We start from the raw sequence: 19,078 nt of genomic DNA on the forward strand, positions 1-19,078 counted from the left end.
GTAAGGGTGTACTCAGGTGAAAGCTGCAAATCAAGAACACAACTATCTAGGGAGACCTATAAATCTTATAGTCTAATCCTCTTCTCTATATTGAGAGAGAGGGAGAGACCGTTGAGTTCACACCAGACAAGTTTCTATAGAATAGCATCCTAAGTCTGCAATTGTATGTAATAAACTTCCTGGGAAGTAAATCCCAGTGAATAACATGACACACAAACATGTAGCCTGACAAAAATATCCTGGGCCCACTGTCGCTGGCAAGATGCCCAAGGAATAGCAGTGGGTTTGGTCCCTTGGTCTGTGAGACCTCCCCCAGCTGCATGCAAAGGTCCACAGTCATTGGTTAACATGGTCTCCCTCCATTGTCTATTTCTTTGTTCTTGGTGAGCTCTGCATGGCAGTTTACTGTTTGCCTGCAGCTGAGCAGAAACAAGTTCTTAGCTCTTTAATTATAATTTGTACCCCATGTTTCCACAGGTCAGGGACGGGCAACCTGTGGCCTTCCAGATGTTAATACTGCTCCCACACCCCTGAACATTGGCAATGCTGGCCTGGGGTGATGGGAGTTGGAGGTCTAAAAACATCTGGAGGACTACAGCTTCCTAACTGCAATGCCCACTGTGGCAAACACCATTAAGGCTACAAAATACAGTAACAACTAAAAGAAACCAAAAGAAAAAAGCAGAAAGAAAAAGGAGCATTCAGCCGAAAACAAACAATGCAGCATAGTAGTTAAGAGGAAAAGGAATCCAGCAATATAATTAGCCAGAACCCTGCCAAACAAACCAAAAAAACTTGGCCCATCCAGCTGGCTTCTATAGTTATCCCAAATGGTGCCATTGCCGGGATTTCTGCGCCACTTGTGATTGACTACTTGAATGTCCGTTTTAAAACAAAGTTTGCCATGGTCACCAGAGTTGCTTTTTATTGTTTGGCTTTAACTAATGCGCTCAATGAATGGTGTTTTTCAGCCACTAGGTGGTGGAAACATTCTTTGCATTGCCTGGTCATGGGGAGTGACAGACACTGCAAACAATGCCTGTTTTTCTTCTTCTTTGTAATACAGAAACTACAATGCTTCAAATCTGAGTGTCAGGACTATGAGAGCTATGCAGACGTTAGAACTGTACTCACAAGGGTGTCCCATAGCTCATTTTATCTATCCAACACGATCAACAACAAAGTAAGTAGTGACAGACTGCTTAAAGAAGATGCTAGTTGCATTTTGAAAAGCAAAGAGATGGGGCAATAGCTGTTTGAAGTTTATTTAACCACATACTATTCTGCATTCAGCTGCCACTTGAATGTTCTTCGTACAGTTCAGTTGAAGAGCGCCTATGTTTTTGCTAAGTATTTTCTTGTTCTTCTTTCTGCCCTCTAGAGAATTTCATAGAATCACAGAACTGGAGAGTTGGAAGGGACACCAAGGGTCAATTAGTCTACCCCCTGCAATGCAAGAATCTTGCCCACAGCCATCCCTGGGTGGGCTCAAACCACCAACCTTCTGGTTAAGAGCCAGACCCGCTGACCCACTGTACCAACTCAGGTATCCTGGCACTTTGTTTAGGAGCACACAAAAGTGAATCCATGCCAGGTTTGCAGGCATCATTTCAAAATAGTGTTATTAACTTGCAGTGGTCATACATATTTTTTTCTGACATTTCTCCATGCAATTTAACTGCACTTCTCCATTAAACCAGATGAGTCAGATAAAGAGCAGCAAGGAGTTTAAAAGGAAAGAACTGACATGCATTTTTGCCTTAAGAGTTAACCAATAACTCCCAAGTCAAAATCAACTGCTGCATCATCACTATCAAATGTTATGTGCATCTGGTACAGTAATTCCCAATTATTAGCCCTCCTCCACTGCAAAAGTACAGAGGTGTGTCCGAAATGCCAAGAGTCTGTTGTAACAAATTGATAAATAACGTACAGCAGAGATTCATATCTCCAGTAGTGCTTACTTAGTAAAGTGTGTAGAGAGCCAGGAATATACAAACAGGAAGCAATTTCCCACTTAGTTTATATAGTCTTTAAGAGACTGGGAAATTAAAGCATGCTATTGTCTTAGGAAGATATGGCCTTGGCCCACCAGAATTCCATAAGGCATAAATGGCCACTAGAATCAGTAATGACAAAGATTGAGGGAAATACACCTGAAGGTTTTATACAGATGATATCTTACCAGCTCCAGGGTTAATTTATATCTATGGCTCTGTTAAGCCTTGAGTGCTGGAAAAGAACTGTACTGCTTTGAGTACTACCACCATATGTGGTGGGATTGCCCAAAGATTTGATACTTTTAGGATAAAATGTTAGTGTGTGTGGAGAGTTCTGACAACTAAAGGAAATATTTCGGACCAATCATAATGAGGTATTTGTAAAAGAGACAAAAATGGGCCTAAGCAAATCCATGGAGGCAAGTGAGAAAAAAACACGATTGACAAATAGTTTATGGGAAGGAAGGTCACGCATAATAAAATAAAATAATTAATGCATAAGTCCCAATGATTTCAGTGGAACTTGCTTTTGAGTGTTTGGGTGAGCAGGTAGAAGCAAATTGCAGAGATGATGCCCCAATTTCAGTGGTCAGACTGGACTGGAGGGGCTCTCCCACTCCTTAAGAAGGTCCTCCTGGTAGCTTATCCACTTAGATCCTCTGGTTTGGCGATGCTGTTTCTGAACGCCAGACCGGTCCATAATAAGACCGTGCGACTTCCTTACCTTGTTTCCCCAAACTGTACTTTCTGCAGGAGCTGTAACAAGGTTCGAGTTACTGATTTATCCCATTTCTACCCCACTAGTGAGCTCAAGGAGGCACACATTGTTCTCTTTCTCCCCACATGGACCCTGTGAGGGAGGTCAGGCTGAGAGTCTGTGACTGGCCCAAGGTCACCCCATCAGCTTCCTGGCACTGAGGGGATTTGAACCCTGGCCTCTCCCAGGGCCTGATCCAATGCTCTAACCACTACACCACCATACCCTCCAACATTTCTTTAATGAAAATAGGGACATCTGAAGGAAAAAGAGGGTCTGCTGCACCACACTTCCTCCATCCCCTGTTGTCGCTCTTTCCCAAATGATTCCCAGGACTCTGGGGTTAAATCCCCTGTATACCTACAGGCTCGCTCGCCCAATTCCCTTTGTCCTTTGGAAGCTTTTGGCATGAGTTCATGTTTAAACACAATAGGCCAGCCTAACGCTGCCGTCATGTTTGCAGAGACCACGAGCCCAGAAGAAAAACATCCTGCCGCTCCGAAGAGGGGAATCGAGCCCCCACTCTGGGGGCTTGCTCGTGGGACAGGATTGTTTCTGCGCTGAAAACCAGAGCCTGTAATTCCTCTCCAGTTTCATCAGCCTGCCCGCCGCCTCCTCCTCCTCCCAGCAGATTGTTGGGGACGCCTCCAAGTGTTGGAGACCAAGCCTAGGACTGAAATCAGAGGCGCGTGAGGCCACATTTTGCCTTTCCTTTTCGAGAAACCCGAAGGGGAAGCCGGCGTCTCATCTGCTCGGAAGAAGTAAAGACTAACTCGCTCTTCCAACGCGACTTACATCCACAGAAGCGACGGCGCGCACCGCGGACCCCGCGCAGCTCAAGGGGCCCCGGATTCCCCTCGCGCGCACTTTGTTCTCACGGCGCAGTTGCTCACACCTTCCCAGCCCAATTAGCCCAGAGGCATCTTCCATTGGCCAGTTCCAACCCTTTACCCCAGGCTCTCATTTGCAACCAGCGACGTCCATCAAAGTGGGTGGTTTTTGTGTGTGTGTGTGTGTGTGTTTGCCTTCCCCCGCTCCCTCCCACGCACCCCTTTCATCTTCAGTTATAAAAAGAGTTCCCGCTACAGGTAATAACTGCGCGGCGCAGGAGGACTTTGTCTCTTGCCTGGAAAGAAGGGAAAGGGCGAAGCTCTCTGAGCGCACAGGCAGAGCGTCTGGGACGCGCGTTCTGCTTTGCTTCCAGAAGAAGAAGAAAAAAAACTTTTGGAAGCTTTTCTAAAAAAAAAAAAAAAAAAAAAAAGAGGTCCCTTTTCTATTTGTTCCTTTCCCCACTCCCGGCCCGTCTTGTGCACCAGCAGCCAACACGAAAGAGGAGCCACTCGCTACGCCCGGAGGCTTCGGCAAGAGTGCGCTGCCGGTTGCTCAGCTCCCGCCGTCGTCCCCGCTCCTTTCCGCCCGAGCTGCGCCCTGTCCTGCCCATCAGCAGGTTGTTGGCGAGGGCTCGGCTGCCTCGAGGAGGAGAAGGAGGCTGCCGCCGCTTTTGCAAGCAGGAGCGCCGCAGGAGGGCGACTGATCGCGACCCGCGTGTGCGCGTCCCTCCCCACCGCAGCCCAGGGGGAGGGGACAGAGGAGATGAGCCTCGTATTGTTTCCCTCGTAAGCCAGTCCGCCCGGGCTATGGGCTCCTCGCCTTTGTTCCCCGCGTGAACGCAGCCAGCTCGAGCCCTCGCTCTCGAGCCAAAGGCGAACGGAGGAGCCCCCCCGCCTCCTCCTCTTCGGGGAGCAACATGGACGTGACCATTTCCGAGCTCATGGAGCTCTTTCTGCAGAGCCCCTTGGTGACCTGGGTGAGTTTTTGCAAAGACGCCGTCGCCGCGTTGCTGTTGTTAGCAGTTGTTGCCGGGGAGGGGGACGGGCTGAGCGCTTCTCTCGCGGAGGAAATCGCCTTTCCTCGTGGGGCACCTAGGAGAGGCCACCCAGGAAAGGGGGTCGATTTGGGTGGGGAGGGAGAGAGGAGCGACTTGGAGGGGCCCCTTGGGAAAACACCAACACGAAAAGTGTGCTTGTTGCCTTGCTTTTGTTGGCGCTGCTTTCCTCTCGGTTTCCGGAAGGAAATAAGTTGATGGAGTTTGAAGTGGGTGCCTTGTGCTCCCAAGTAATCCATGCAGGATTACTTTAGAAGAGAGAGGAGAAAGAGTGTTAGATTTCCTTACTACCTAACTTGTCGCAAAAGTGGGCTTTCCAAATTAAAAGTTTTTTTATTTTTTTTCAAGCCATGGAACTGTGCGTTTGGAAATGGTCCATTCATTGTGTGTGTGTGTGTGTGTGTTTGTTTGTTTTTAAAAAGAGCTATCTGTGATCAGGGTCATTCATATTCTGGGATAAAAGATACATTTCTCCTTTCTGGGATGTGGCACCTTGCTCTCCGGCAAGGTGACAGAAACCCTAAAAGGAAAGGGGGAGGGGATCCCTTAAACTAGAAGCACTTGTGCATTGTGACTGTTGAGGCTGCCTTAGCCTTGAAGTTGCCCAGATAAAGCTTCCCTACAAGAAGAGTAGTGACATTCAAACCCCACCAAGATCCCCAGGAGATTTGCTTTTGAAAGCCATAATTGGCCATAGCTTCCTCTCCCTCGCACATTTCTGTTGTGCCCACCACATGCTGGTGATGTAGACATGTGTGTGATTGCCACCATGGGCCACGGTCTTCCTGTGGTTTGTGTGCTACTTCCTGTGCAGAAATCCTCCTTAGCACTGGAGGTTGAACCATGAAGGCAGATGGGGCATTGCCCTGCGGACCTCAGTCTACCCATAACCAGCCCCACCTGCCGGCCTTCTTACTTACAACCAGTCTAAGGAGTGGCACTGCTTGCCAGCTTCCTCCTCCTTGATCTCAGCGCTGCCCTTGCAGAACTCTGCAAGGAGGAGGATTGGGGGCAAAATTGGGAATGAATTGGCCTTGCCTGTCATTAGTTCTGGCTCCGGCTCCTGTTGGTCTCCCTAAGCTTCCCCCCTCAAGTTCCAATGGGCACCAGCCACCACTGCTCCTTTTTTGGGGAATTCATGGCATTTTTTCCTTTCCAACACATAATCCTTCCTTCCTTAGAGCAGGAGTTTACAAAGGAAGGGGACATAGGATTTCACTTATACATGCTAATGACTCTTTCTGGTGTCTGTCCCCCCCCCACCCCGACCTTTCATCCAGGGAATGAGAAGTTTTTTTGTGAGGTTGGCCTTTGGAGCCAGTGCAGTTTTAAGGCAGAAACAGTCAGCAAAACCTTGCTTGGAACAGAAGGAGAGCTAGTTGAAGGAGAAATAATCGAAAAGGAAATGTAGCATGTGCTCTTTCACCCCACTTGAAGCCTGATACGATCCATGTGTTTAACTCTCCAGTTGAAATAAACTGGACCAAAAAGTGCCTCACCTGAAACTGGATTGTGGCTGTGAGGTGTGGAAGGAAATGAAGGATGATCAATGATCAAATGCACATCCCTTTGCCCTATGTGTGTGGATTTCCCCAGTCTTGATTGAGCTATGCTGAATTTACACATGCAGTGGTAGAACTGACTGCACTACTTCAGGCAGCAGGGTAGGAACCAGCATTTTACAGTACTCCCCTGCATATGCTCCCTGTACAGGGCCAAGCCACCTGTTAGCCAAGGTGTCTCAGGTGGCAGGTTTGGAGAGGCAGTGGATCAGTTCCTCACCTGGCTCACCTGCTTGCCTGCAGAGCTGCCCACCTCCATTTTGCTGAGTGGCTACTGACCTGGCACCTGTGGCCTGGACAACAGCAGTGTAGTGGCCGTGCTCCGAAGGGTTCTCCAGGTCACCACTTCATCTGATCACGGGTCCTTTCTTAAGAGTGAGCCACTGTGGATGAGGCTGCCCTGACAGTAGTATGCAGTATTTGGTGCTGCAAACAGGACATTAGTGGAGATAATCTCCAGGGCTGGCTCACTCTGAGTAAGGTCTCTTTGTTCCTCTGAATGATAGGTGAGCAAAATGCCCCCATGGAAGCTTAGGCTTCAACCTTTCTCCCAAAGTTGTTACCTACTTGCGTGGAGTTGTTACACAGAGGAGGGTTCAAAAAAGCTCTCTCTTACCTGCTGTCAGATAGGGTGCAGTCTGTTCTATCACATCAGCAGTCTACCATCTGATTTCTAGACCGGCCCCAACACCTCATGCCATCTGGCGTGCCATAATAAATTAATAGCAGCAAGCAACGTGTACCAGGCCTGTAGAAGAGGGCAAACATTTCTGGTCATGTTGTTCTCTTTTCTTTTTTTTAACCTGTATATGTGTCAAGAAGATTAATTGGGGAATGGAAACTGGTTTAAGTAAGATCTTGGAAGGAATCGAGACAGTGCCAACTGCTATTGAGATGGATTTGTAGCAGAAATAATGGTGGGTGTTTCCTTAAAGTTAGTGGGTACTTTTCTCAGACATCTTTGCTAACATGACTGAAGGTGATTGGGGCGAATTTGCAAAGTGTTGTTTCTCCCCCCTTTTTTTGAGATCATTTCCTAATAAAGCTTTTCTTTCTGGCAGGTGAAAACGTTTGGACCATTAGGGAACGACAATGAAGACAAGCTCTCCATGTATATGGACCTTGCGGATGGAGTCTTCCTGAACAAAATAATGTTGCAAGTGTGAGTTACAACTAAAGGGATGAGTGGGGAAATTATGCTTTTAGAACTGGTGGAATGAAAGTCAATGCCATTGATTCAGCACTCTAGTTTCGTGGGTGGCTGTTGCTGCCTCTTCCCTCCTGGGAAAATTAATCATGGTTCACCTTTGGCTTTTGATTGACTTGCTCTTCTGTGCTGTCGCTGAGGGATTTTCAAAGCCTATGCTTCCATCACTCAATAGCAAAGTGCGCACACTCTTGGGAAGCACATGGTTCCAAGTTCAAATCCTGGCATCTCCAGTTAGAACAGGGGTGGGGGGCTGTGGTTGCCCAGATTGCATTGGACTGCAGTTCCCACCATTGCTGACTATTGGCCATACTGGCTGGGGCTGATGGGAGTTGGTGTGGAACAGTATCTGGCGGGCTGCATGTTCCCCACTGTTGAGTTAAAGGCTCTTGCTGCCAGTTGATGCGCTAGATGCGAAAGTACAAGACAGCTTCATAATGCCAAAGAGATGCTTAGATGCCGGGAATGGGGGAGAGGTTGGCTTTACAAAAAGGGGGGGAAGTCACACCTTGCTATTCAATTTATACAATAATTCAATTTAGACAGAGAGAACCTTTTCTTTTTTAAACATGAAGCTTTAATGTTCTGAATGTGCTGTCCTGCCAGAAGCAGGGTGTGATGTATCAGCCCAAATCAGACAATTTTTTAGTAGCCTATTGTTCATAAAGCTTTTGCAATCATAAAACCCTTTAGAGGTTAACCTAAAATGGTAACAGAGAGAGGGAGGAAACAGTGGTGCCTGGGGAAATATTAATTTGTGCATAAGTATCTTTTCTTTCTGTCTGTCTCTGAGCTCAGTTAAGCCTAATTTTGACCACATCCCTTCCTGTTACGGATTCTGTAACATGATGAAACAACCTGTTTCATGTGAGCTTTGTGCTTGGCTTGAAACACAGCCGCGTTTCAGGAGAGTTTAATCTCAGCAGAATATGTGGACTTGTGATCTTTTTGCCTTGCAGAAAGGTGTAATGTTGTCTTCACTCTCTTAATTCAGTTATCACCAAGCGTCATGTCAGTGTAAACGTTCACAGGTTCGCAGGTCTCCAGAAATACAAAGTTAGTCAGATGTGAAACATGTTTTTAGAGCGGTGACTGTCAGAGCATCTCAGTAGAGCTGGTTTTGCTTTTCCTTGTAGTGGAGTTTTTCGGGGCCAGTGTTGGCAGTGTGCCCAGTTGTGCCTCAGGATCAATGAAATTAAAACCTTACTCCCAAAGGGTTGCATCTGTTTAACAAGAAACCAGAACTGTGGCTTTTGTATACATCCAGCCTAACCTTGCTGCAAAGGTGGTCACAGCTACTGCCTATGACTTTTGCCTTTCATGTCGAGACATTTAGATTCTGCACAGCAGTTACTGCTTTGCCTGTAAATCAGAGGAGGCCTTTTCTCCTCTGCCTCCCGCCAACTCCTAAATTGTTTTTTATTGCTTCAGAGAAAGGAATGGACCTGAGTTTCCAGTGTGGACCCATCAGTTTTTCAGGCCTGGTGTAAAACTGTCTTTTCAAGTGTTTGGCTCAATACCTTTTAGTGCTTACTGGTTCCAGATTTGACAGCATATTTTTTGATTGACTGAGATAATGTAGTAGGTTGTTTTGGCATGTGAGCACTCCCTTTGCTTCCTGGTTTGAGCATCAGTGCAGTAAGGTGCCAATCCCCTTCTGTTAAATAGTCTGAATGCTTCTAGGTTTTTCTTGCCAATCTTATGTGAAATTACACCTGCAATTGGATGCTGCATTTCATTGGTGAAATGCATTGCCTAGGTGCCATCTTGGCAGGTGGGCTTCGACTCTGTATTTCCCTGATTGCAGCTCACTTCAGAATGCAGCCAGACTGTGTTTGCAGAAACTGGAAACAGTAAAGGCAGTATTATTATTTCTACTATTGCTGATTTACCTAAGAGCTGGAGTGAATGGGTCTTGGTTGGAAATGGATGTAAATACTGCCTCATGCATTTTTATTTATTTTAAAATCATTGCTTCCCTATCTGTAAAAAGGGAGTGACATGAATATTATCTTGTTCATTCATTCAAGGCTGAGTGGTGGAAATTGATTCTCATTTTACCATTGTGGGTGGAATAGAACTAAAAGCTACCTTTTTTTGGACCATTTGCTGAGTTCTGCATTTGCACATATACTTTTAACTGATCCAACGCCAATCTAAAAAAAAAAATTAAAAAAATATTATTATCAAAGATCCAAGTTTGGAGTGTGTGTGTGTGTGTGTGTGTGTGTGTCATTTTCTTATTTTAAGTGCAATAATCTTATCCTCACTTTCCTGAAAGGAAGCCTTGTTGAATTCAGTGGTGCTTACTTCTGAGTACACATGTATAAGATTCAGTTACAGGTAGGTAGCCGTGTTGGTCTGCCATAGTCAAAACAAAATAAAAAATAAAAAACTTCCTTCCAGTAGCACCTTAGAGACCAACTAAGTTTGTTCTTGGTATGAGCTTTCATGTGCATGCACATTTCTTCAGAACTGAAGAATCTGAAGAAGTGTGCATGCACACGAAAGCTCATACCAAGAACAAACTTAGTTGGTCTCTAAGGTGCTACTGGAAGGATTTATTTTTATTTTTATTATGTATAAGATTGTGCTGCATTTTGTTTCATGTAGGATGCAATATTGTACTGCTATACATTTAAAAGTAGCTCAGTAGGTAGGTAACTACTAAATTTTGTTCTTGGAGAGTGTGTGTGTGTATCAGAACTGCAACTTGCAGAACTGCAACTTGCAGTGGTTAGACAGCTGGGCAACCTCCCTGAAGATGCTGTGTGTCTGACTGATGGACCTCTTTCGGTGTAGAACACACAGCTTTAAAAGATTAACTAATCCATTGGGATGGAGAGTGCAAGGATGGCTAGTCAAATGAGTTTCTGGTGTATGCTCTAGGGACTGATTAAACTTCAGTAGCTCTAATGACCTTAAAAGGCTTCGGATAGACTTTTTTCCCTCTCTCTCCATAATGCCATAGCCAATTTAAATTACTGCTATGAAGTGTGCACACACACTCTACCCACGCCTTGCAAGTTGAGACATACTGTACTTGAATATATTTATCTCGTACAGCATTTTTAGGGAACTATCTTTAGATCTTATAGATCGAATGCATGGGTGGGCAGAAGGGAGATGGGGATCTACTAATGTAGATTTCTGGGTGATTTTCAGTAGATTGCAGATTGCAGCTGCCCCCCTCCAGTCAAGTAAATAAATAAAAATACTTAACTAACTGACCAATTGCATCACAGATAACTCGGTTCTGCTCCCCCCCCCCCGTGCCTGCTCCCCCAATAAATCCTGGCTATGTTCGTGTGCAGAGCTCTGGACAAATCATATTGTATGGGGCTCCCCTCTGCCTCTGCTGTGCTCCACCTCTTTATGTTAGTGATGGTGGCAGACTCTGGGAGAAATAGTGGCAGCTACTCTCTCTAAGACCACTTATAAAATCTGAAGGTAGAGTCGAGTCCCAGGAGCTACTATGATTGGGTAAGGGTGGCTGGAAGGAGACGGATGTTCAGATATGGGGAAGTTATTCTTTCCCCCTGAAACACCAGGATTCATATGAAAGCAATTGAATCATCAGCAAATTCATTTATTTTAATTAAAAGTTTATTGGCAGAAACACATACAGATTGAACACAATAAAAATGATGGATAAAGCGAATAAATATAAATGTGAGAGAAGAAAAACAAAACGCAGATACAGAGGAGGGGTAAAAAAAAAAACAACCCAAGAAACTACTGAAAATAAAGTGCAGCATTCAATTGTTGCCTAGGAGAAGAATTTTGTTGTTGTTGTTGTTCAGTGGTGTCCGACTCCTCGTGACCCCATGGACCAGAACACGCCAGGCACGCCTATCCTTCACTGCCTCTCGCAGTTTGGCCAAACTCATGTTGGTAGCTTCGAGAACACTGTCCAATCATCTCATCCTCTGTCGTCCCCTTCTCCTTGGGCCCTCCATCTTTCCCAACATCAGGGTCTTTTCCAGGGAGTCTTCCCTTCTCATGAGGTGGCCAAAGTACTGGAGCCTCAACTTCAGGATCTGTCCTTCTAGTGAGCACTCAGGGCTGATTTCTTTAAGAATGCATAGGTTTGATCTTCTTGCAGTCCATGGGACTCTCAAGAGTCTCCTCCAGCACCATAATTCAAAAGCATCAATTCTTCAGCGATCAGCCTTCTTTATGGAGAAGAATAGGTGGGTCAATTGAGTTCTCAATAAAACCTCTCCACATACTTGCCTTGTAGAGCAGGGGGTTTAGTGGGCTGTCCAACTGAGTTAGCACAGGAGAGAAACTTACCAGCAAATTCGGAACAACGAAAAGAAAGTTACTCTTCACACAATGGATTGTCACAAGGTGTGCTGCTGGGCCAGCCGCTTGGATGGCTTTGAAAGGGTTCAGATAAAGTAATGGGAGGCTGGTATAAGCCAGTGACTGCTGTTCATAAGCACAGAAAGTACTTCTTCTGAACAAAGAGACAAGGGTGGCCGTGTGGCATCCTAGCCTTGGCATTGCTTAGAGGGTGTACTGTTGTCACCATTTATCCCTGTTCTATGGGGCCTGCATGGCTATTACTGTCCTAATCAGAAACATGTTTTGCTCATGCCGTAGAACAGATATTAAGCAAAATTCCCAAATGGCTTTGTCAACTCTTGAAAAAACATTTGCATGGTCACTCCACCCAGTGAATGGAATTTGACATTTGTAAATGCTGGGGGAAGGGGAGTGCAACAACCACTGTGAATACCTGATACAGTCTCCTCTGCTTTTAAATGGAGGGCTAGATAACTTGGGTCTCCAGCTGCTTTTGGACTGCAGTTCCCATCACCCCTGACTACTGGTCTTGCTAGCTAGGGATGGTGGGAGTTGTAGTTCAAAAACAGCTGGAGACCCAAGTTTGGGAAACACCGGGTTAGAACAATGTTGACAGACTCCTCAACTCCCAACACACCTGACTGTTGGCTATGCTGGCAAGAGATGCTGGGAGTTGGAGTCGAGCCTCTGGAGGACCACAGTTGATTTAATTCTGGACATCCTGCTGGGAGAAAACAAGGTGTGGCTGTCTCTCCACCATTGTCTGCTTTGTGCGCTTTCCAGAGGTACTTGTCTGGATGGCGTTCGGAGAGAGTGTCATAGGCCTTTGGTCTGGCAAAGTAGTTCATCCATTTTCATATTATGGTCTTGCTGTGCATAGTCATCCAACTGAGACCAAGGTGAAGGACAGCAGGCAAATTGATGCCTGTAAGACAATCTACTTCTATCCCTCCTGTGTTTCATAGGCATGTCTGTTTTGCCAGTATCTGCACTTAATATTTTATTAACCGCTTCCCAGGTGGCAAGCTGGAGAACCATACCTTTGCCATTGTTCCAGGGACAGGGGTTTGTTATACAAGGAGAGTTCAACAAGTTATATTGCTTGTCTTTCATTGTCCCCTGTATCATAGCCTCCTTACTGATTTCACTGGGCCAGTAAAATATTTGTGAACCCAAAACTAATGATAAGATGGCCAGTTCTCAGTGAACACTACTGAAAATTACTAGAAGACTCTTAAAACACACGGACAGCCATTCTTGCATTCCCTCCTCACCACTCCCTGTGTAAGTTTCATATGGCAGAGTGGCCATGGAAACACTTTCAAGTAGTTTCACATAACAACTGTTGTGTGCTGAGTTCTTTTATTCCTAGCTAGAGAAAGCAATAACCATGTACGCCCCACATAATAATAAGGACAGCTGTAGAGAAATGACTAAACTGTATAGGCTCTAAATAGTGCTGAAACCAGGATGTGGTGAGATCAGCAGCTGCCCATCACCAGAAGATAGGTGCATGCTTTCAGCTGCTCATCATGAGTGCCATGTTGCAAGACAGATCTCGAACACAGGAGCAGGTCAGGAAACTATTGTCCAAGTTAGGGCAGCAGCTGGGACACTCTCACAAACTGAGTGCACAATACTGGCCAAATTATTTTGGGAACAGAGATAGAAAATCCCACTCTGGGAAATCTATCTGTTGTGTTGTGTTATATTGTTCAGCTTGTCTATATCTTCTTCTTTGGTGATCGCTCGTAGCTGAGTAAGATTGTCTTCCATAAACATGGCATGATGCTGGTTTATAGCAGTATTTTTTATTGATGGCCAAAATCAGATTGCCCCACTTTGCCTAATGGCTCAAAGCATTCACTCTTTGTGCTTGGCACAACATGGCTCAGCTGTTGTTAAGTCCCCATAAATGTGCAATAAAATGCTTAATAAACTCACCTGGCTTCAGAACAATAAATAGCTAAATAAAAATGGGTGCAATAATATGCTAATAAGAACTTGAAAATATTGAAACAGGCGTCTGTGTTAAATGCTCTGGAATTTCTGATGCAATAGGTTTGACTGGTGGGAGCTTCCCCATGAATGGAATTGTGCTCATGAGATGCTTCTGCCAGCAGAAGTGGGGAGCTGGCTTTCACTGATACCACCTCCCCCCTTAGTCCCCTGAAAACCTGTTCCAAAGTATTGGAGGACTGTTCAGCACAGAGTGAAAGGTGGTTCGAGGTACCGTAGGCGAAAGGGAGGATGAACAAATAAGTGCTACCAAATGCTATACCAGTGGGGGAACTTCCACTGGATCCCAGTTCCTTCTGCAAATAGAAGGAGCCATTTTGTTCACAAATGGAATCTCAGACATACATCTTTTGAACTGTTCCCCGGGGAACCTGGAGGTTCATTGGAAGCTTCTCAGCAGGGTTCCTCATCATAAAGATAAGAAAGATGGACAGCTCTGCCCACCACACCTGCTATTTCCCCCTTGGCTTGTGCAGCCCACAGAGTGATTGGTTTGTTTTAGAACCGGCTCTCAGCTTATCTGTGAGGCATTGATGGGTGTGAACTGGTTTTTCTACTGCCTACCTCTACTGAGTGTGTCTCCTATTTATATTATTTATATAATATAATATCCTGCATCTCAAACACAACCGTTTTTGAGGCGGGTAAAATGCTCCCAGGAATTCTCTCTTAATGCATCGGAGTTTCTTAGCAGGTGAGTCAATGAGGAAAAGGTTCCCTGAAATAGGGAATAGCATTTCCCGGCTTTTGAAAGCTTACCCAAGCCTCTGTAGAAGCTCTTTGAACAAAAACAATTTCCGCACCTATTTGGCATTTCAGTTAATCTTGGCATTTTTAGCATAAAGGTTAGACATGAGCTTGTTTTTCCATCATGTTCTTTCCAGTACGCTACACTTACACTGTGATTATAATTGCAAGCAATAGAAAACTGGCCTTCGGAAGTCGTTTATCTTTCATGGCTGTAGTACAAGCAGTGGCAGGTGCCAAATATCCTAAATCAGTGTGTTTTCTTTTACTTTTTGTTGACTCAGGACAGTGAGCTAACAGGTACTGGCTCTGTTGAATAGCCAGAAGAGCCTGTTGATATGCATATAAAACAATGTGGAAATGTGAACAAATCTGTGAAACCTCAGCTTGTTCAGTTCCCCCCACCTCACCCCCAACTTTGATATATTTATTATAGGCATTTGCAACCTGCTCTTTATCCAAAGCTCCCCTGCCATAGAGGCTCCCATGCCCCAAATTTATGATATAAATGAAGGCAAGTGCAACCCACAGTCCCTTTCAACTCCCAGAATTCCAAAAGTGAACCTGGACCTGGCAGGCTTCTAACCCAGACAGGCTTCTAGATTAGGTCATGTTTGATGCTGAGAGCTCAGTTGGCAGGCTGTCTGAGAGTTAAATGATTGAGTTCATAAATTCTAAAATTAAAGGAAAGGTGAACAAAAGAAGTTTGGGCCCACAGGGCACATGGATGTGATGTGAATTTGCCAGAGAGTTGAGTTCACATGCTATGCCTCCTGGTGAAATTTGCCTTCCTTTTGTTTTTAAAACTTACTTATCTCCCATATATCAGTTTCCAGACTTTCTTTCCTACAGGCCACCTAATGGGTTTTCCACCTGTTGGAGCAATTGCAATGTCTTTTCAATTTACCCCTGGCTTCAGATGTGATTGGGGGAAACCCACATTTGAAGATAATGATCTTCTGCTGTCACGTAGTTTGGGCGTTACCCATGTCTGGCATCATCACAGGCAGGGAAGAGATATTATTTATTAATAAATTTATTTGTTTGCTTTTTCAGCTTAAAATTTTATAACCACATATCCAACATGCAACATAAAAACAAGATTCCAAATAATCTCCTGGACTTCCCTCCTCTCCTTTCGTTGGTCCTGTTGTTAGTCATTTCCTCCTGCATTTTTTTTATAATAATCCAAATCTTTTACACCTCCGTTATGTCCAAAATTCACCATTAAACTAGAAGTATTCCAATCCTGCTATTTTAGCTGTTCACAATGGTTTTTAAGATACCGTATTTTTCCATCTATAAGATGCCCCCATGTAGGAGATGCCCCCTAATTTTTGTTATTTTTTTTAAAGGAAAAAACCTAGTCTTATACATGGAAAAATACGTTAATTTATAAATTTTCCCCCATTCCTTATTAAAATTTTGGTCTTCCTGATTCCTGATACTTCCAGTCAATTTTGCCATTTCGGCATAATCCATCAATTTAATGGGTAGGGGAAGAGATTTAGCCCCCATCTCAAAGTAGCCCTTTACTCCTCTGCCATTGAATGGCTGGCAGGGGAGTAAAACCTCCACTGTGGGTGGAAGCAAATCTTGCCCATCACCCCTGGAAATGTGGAAACCAACGTGCCCCTGACAGAGTAGATTTGGGAGTAAATGCTGCTCCTTCTCCTTTCTCCCTTTCGAACATTTCCAGTGTAGGAGCGGTTTGTTGGTTTTTCCTAAGCTTTCCCAGCTTGGTGGGCTATTGGTAGTGAGGAAAATATTTATCCTCTCTCAGGCCCTGCAGGCCCGTGTTTGCTTTGGGGGAAGATGAGCGCCTTGGGTTTGGAAAGGAGACCTTGTGCCCCTTGTGCCATCCATGGCAACTGCTTTTCCCTCCTCCTCCTCCCCATCCCCATTCAACCTTGATGCTTCATCTTGCCACAAGTTATCGTAATAAAGCCAAAGTACTATATAGACAAACCCAAGTGAAAGCGGATGTGGTGCTGATGAAATTCTGCACTGTGGAGTCTTAATTCTGTGGCTCCGAGGCCAAACCTTGCCTTTTGTGATGGTGCCAGTTTAACAGCCGCAAGGCTTGACAACCTAGAACCAAAAGCCTTTCCCAGACATCTTTGAAAGCCTCAAGCTTTTGCTTTTCGCCATTGCCTACTTTATTTTAAATATATTATTCACCAGATATCTGGCTTGTGGATGAATTGGATTGAGCTCCTTGTAACAAGAGCTTTCCTTGTTTTGTTTGTGAGCAGCGCAGCTGGGCCTCTTGTGCCCTGTCTTCATGCTGGGGCAAGGGCCAGATTCCACCAGTTGGCAGATCAGTCCTGGTGGCTGCACCAGCCGTTTCCTCTCAGTCATGGAAATCGCCTCTAAGGAAGGCTGGGACTGTGTGAGGATGGGGAATTTGTTTAAAAACCAGCTCTGAATTTAAAATTTCAGCCTTGTGCACCTGATTTGATAGACTTTGTGAGTAGCTTGGGGTAAAATACTAACCAAGTGTAAATTGATCACATTGTTACAACAGCTCTTACACAATTGAGGTTTAAATACCGTGAAACAATCTGTTTTCCTTTAAGGTAAAAAAGACTTCCTTAACTTGAGAAATACTCAGGGTCAGGCTGCCAATGTGCCTGCCTTTGTGAAAGACTTCATTTGTCTGTTTCTATATTATATAACTGCTACTGCTGTTTAATTTTTGCACATACTACATTATAGCAAGCTAGGTGCTTTTCAAATAAGACATTTTCTGACCAGTCTATGCATACAGCAGAAAGAATATTGAGGGGGTTGACTTGTGTCTGGAAGCCGCCCAGAGTGACTGGGGTATAAATAATAACATCATCATTATCATCATCACCATTATCACTTCAGTCTGTAGATGAGCGAGTCACTTTTTTATTCTGCCTGTTAAGTGGGGAAGCAAGTACAATGGTGATATGTCATAGCTGGCTCTTTCTTTCTTTCTTTCTTTCTTTCTTCTTTTTTGCTTTAATTTTTTTTAAAAACAGCAGTTCTTTTACTTGGTAGAACATAGAAAAACAACCTTCCTATTTCCATTCTGAAGTAATACTGTCTGCAGTACAACAATACAGCACTGTATAGTCTATTACCCCATTACCTTGGGAAGCATGGTATAAATGTCATTATACGTGTTAAGTAGAATGAGATGTTCGTATTTTGGACCACAAAATTTAATTCTGCAAGTAGTAGTTTTAATTTTGGAATATCATCTATAGGACTCCCTATACAGGTAGGTAGCCATGTTGGTCTGCCATAGTCAAAACAAAATAAAAAATAAAAAAATTTCCTTCCAGTAGCACCTTAGAAACCAACTAAGTTTGTTCTTGGTATGCGCTTTCGTGTGCATTTTTTTATTTTGTTAGGACTTCCTATATGTAGTGAAACTAGCATAATCCCCCCCTCTCTCTCTGTGTGTAAAGGCTAGGTTAACCCTTTTAGCCTGCAAGCTTAGTTCTCCAGCCATCTATTTTGAAATCTCAACCTTGCACCTTCAGCCTGAAATAGACTACTTCCGAATCCTAGCACCTCATTCTATCTGACTTGTGGAATGACCTTGTGATGAGGAAGGTCAAAGAGGTTACGGAATTTACAATGGGTTTGGATATTTCGAGAAGTAGCAAAGGAGCAATTAAAGGGCAATTGAGGGACATAGCAAAGATACTGTTTAAACAACAAAGTAATTACTGAATTCCTTTGGATTTCCTAAAATCCCAGCCTTCCTCTTTTCAGAGATCCTCGACCCACAAACCAGCGTGTCAACAAGCATGTCAACAATGATGTCAACCTACGGATTCAAAACCTCACCATCTTGGTCAGAAACATCAAGACCTATTATCAGGTATATCTTATGTACTTTTTGTGCCTGGTATGCTGAAGAGACACTTGCCACAGGAAATAAAAGAGGAAGTGGTTTGTGTTGAAATGTTTTCAGTTAATGCCCTGATCCTTGCAGCAAATCAGGTGTGGTTGTATTTAAACAGGAAGAGTATTTTAGCTCTACATGACCACACATTCCCTTTTCCATCTCCTGGAATGGTATTGGGTGGTTTGTGTAAATTGTTAGACAATAGACCTTGCTGCGAACTTGTTGAAACAAGCTACCTTCAAACTGTGTTTTTAAATGTGCATTGCCAATTTCCCAGAAACCCTTGACCTTAGTAGGCTTGCCAAAGAATTCCACAGTTCAACATCCATCATTGATCAATAAGTAGTAATTTCCTCTGACATTCTTCTCCATCAATTTACTCTTCTGTGACTTGCATCCAGTTTGAAATGCGTGCAAAATGTATACATGGTCAGAACAAAAAAAATCCATCAATACAAACAATGTGTGGCCTTATGAAGGATTTCGGTTTGTGTAGCTGGTCTGCTTGAGTAATACGCTTAATAAGAATGTTACCCCATAGCTCATATTTTAAGAGGACTTCCAATTTCAGTTCTGCAATAATACTTTGACACAATGGATATCAGACACACCAACCTCGGCCCCCTGAATATTTGTTTTAAGGGAGCTGGGCCCCCTCAAATTAAGGCAGCCCTGAGCATGTCACAGGTTCAGTGGCCAGC

General features: G+C 44.3%; 1 protein-coding gene across 1 annotated transcript in view; it reads left to right on the plus strand.

Moving 5' to 3' along the window:
- The first annotated feature begins 4,066 nt into the window (after positions 1 to 4,066).
- The window catches only part of CCDC88C (coiled-coil domain containing 88C), a 91,312-nt gene continuing 76,300 nt past the window's right edge, over positions 4,067 to 19,078 (plus strand). Inside the window, exons 1-3 of the mRNA XM_033141125.1 lie at positions 4,067 to 4,564; positions 7,266 to 7,366; positions 18,242 to 18,350. Coding sequence (XP_032997016.1) covers positions 4,505 to 4,564; positions 7,266 to 7,366; positions 18,242 to 18,350 — 270 coding nt within the window. The 5' untranslated portion in view covers positions 4,067 to 4,504. The remainder of the gene's footprint in view (positions 4,565 to 7,265; positions 7,367 to 18,241; positions 18,351 to 19,078) is intronic.

Source organism: Lacerta agilis, chromosome 1 (assembly GCF_009819535.1).
Source record: "Lacerta agilis isolate rLacAgi1 chromosome 1, rLacAgi1.pri, whole genome shotgun sequence".
NCBI classification, from domain to species: Eukaryota; Metazoa; Chordata; class Lepidosauria; order Squamata; family Lacertidae; genus Lacerta; species Lacerta agilis.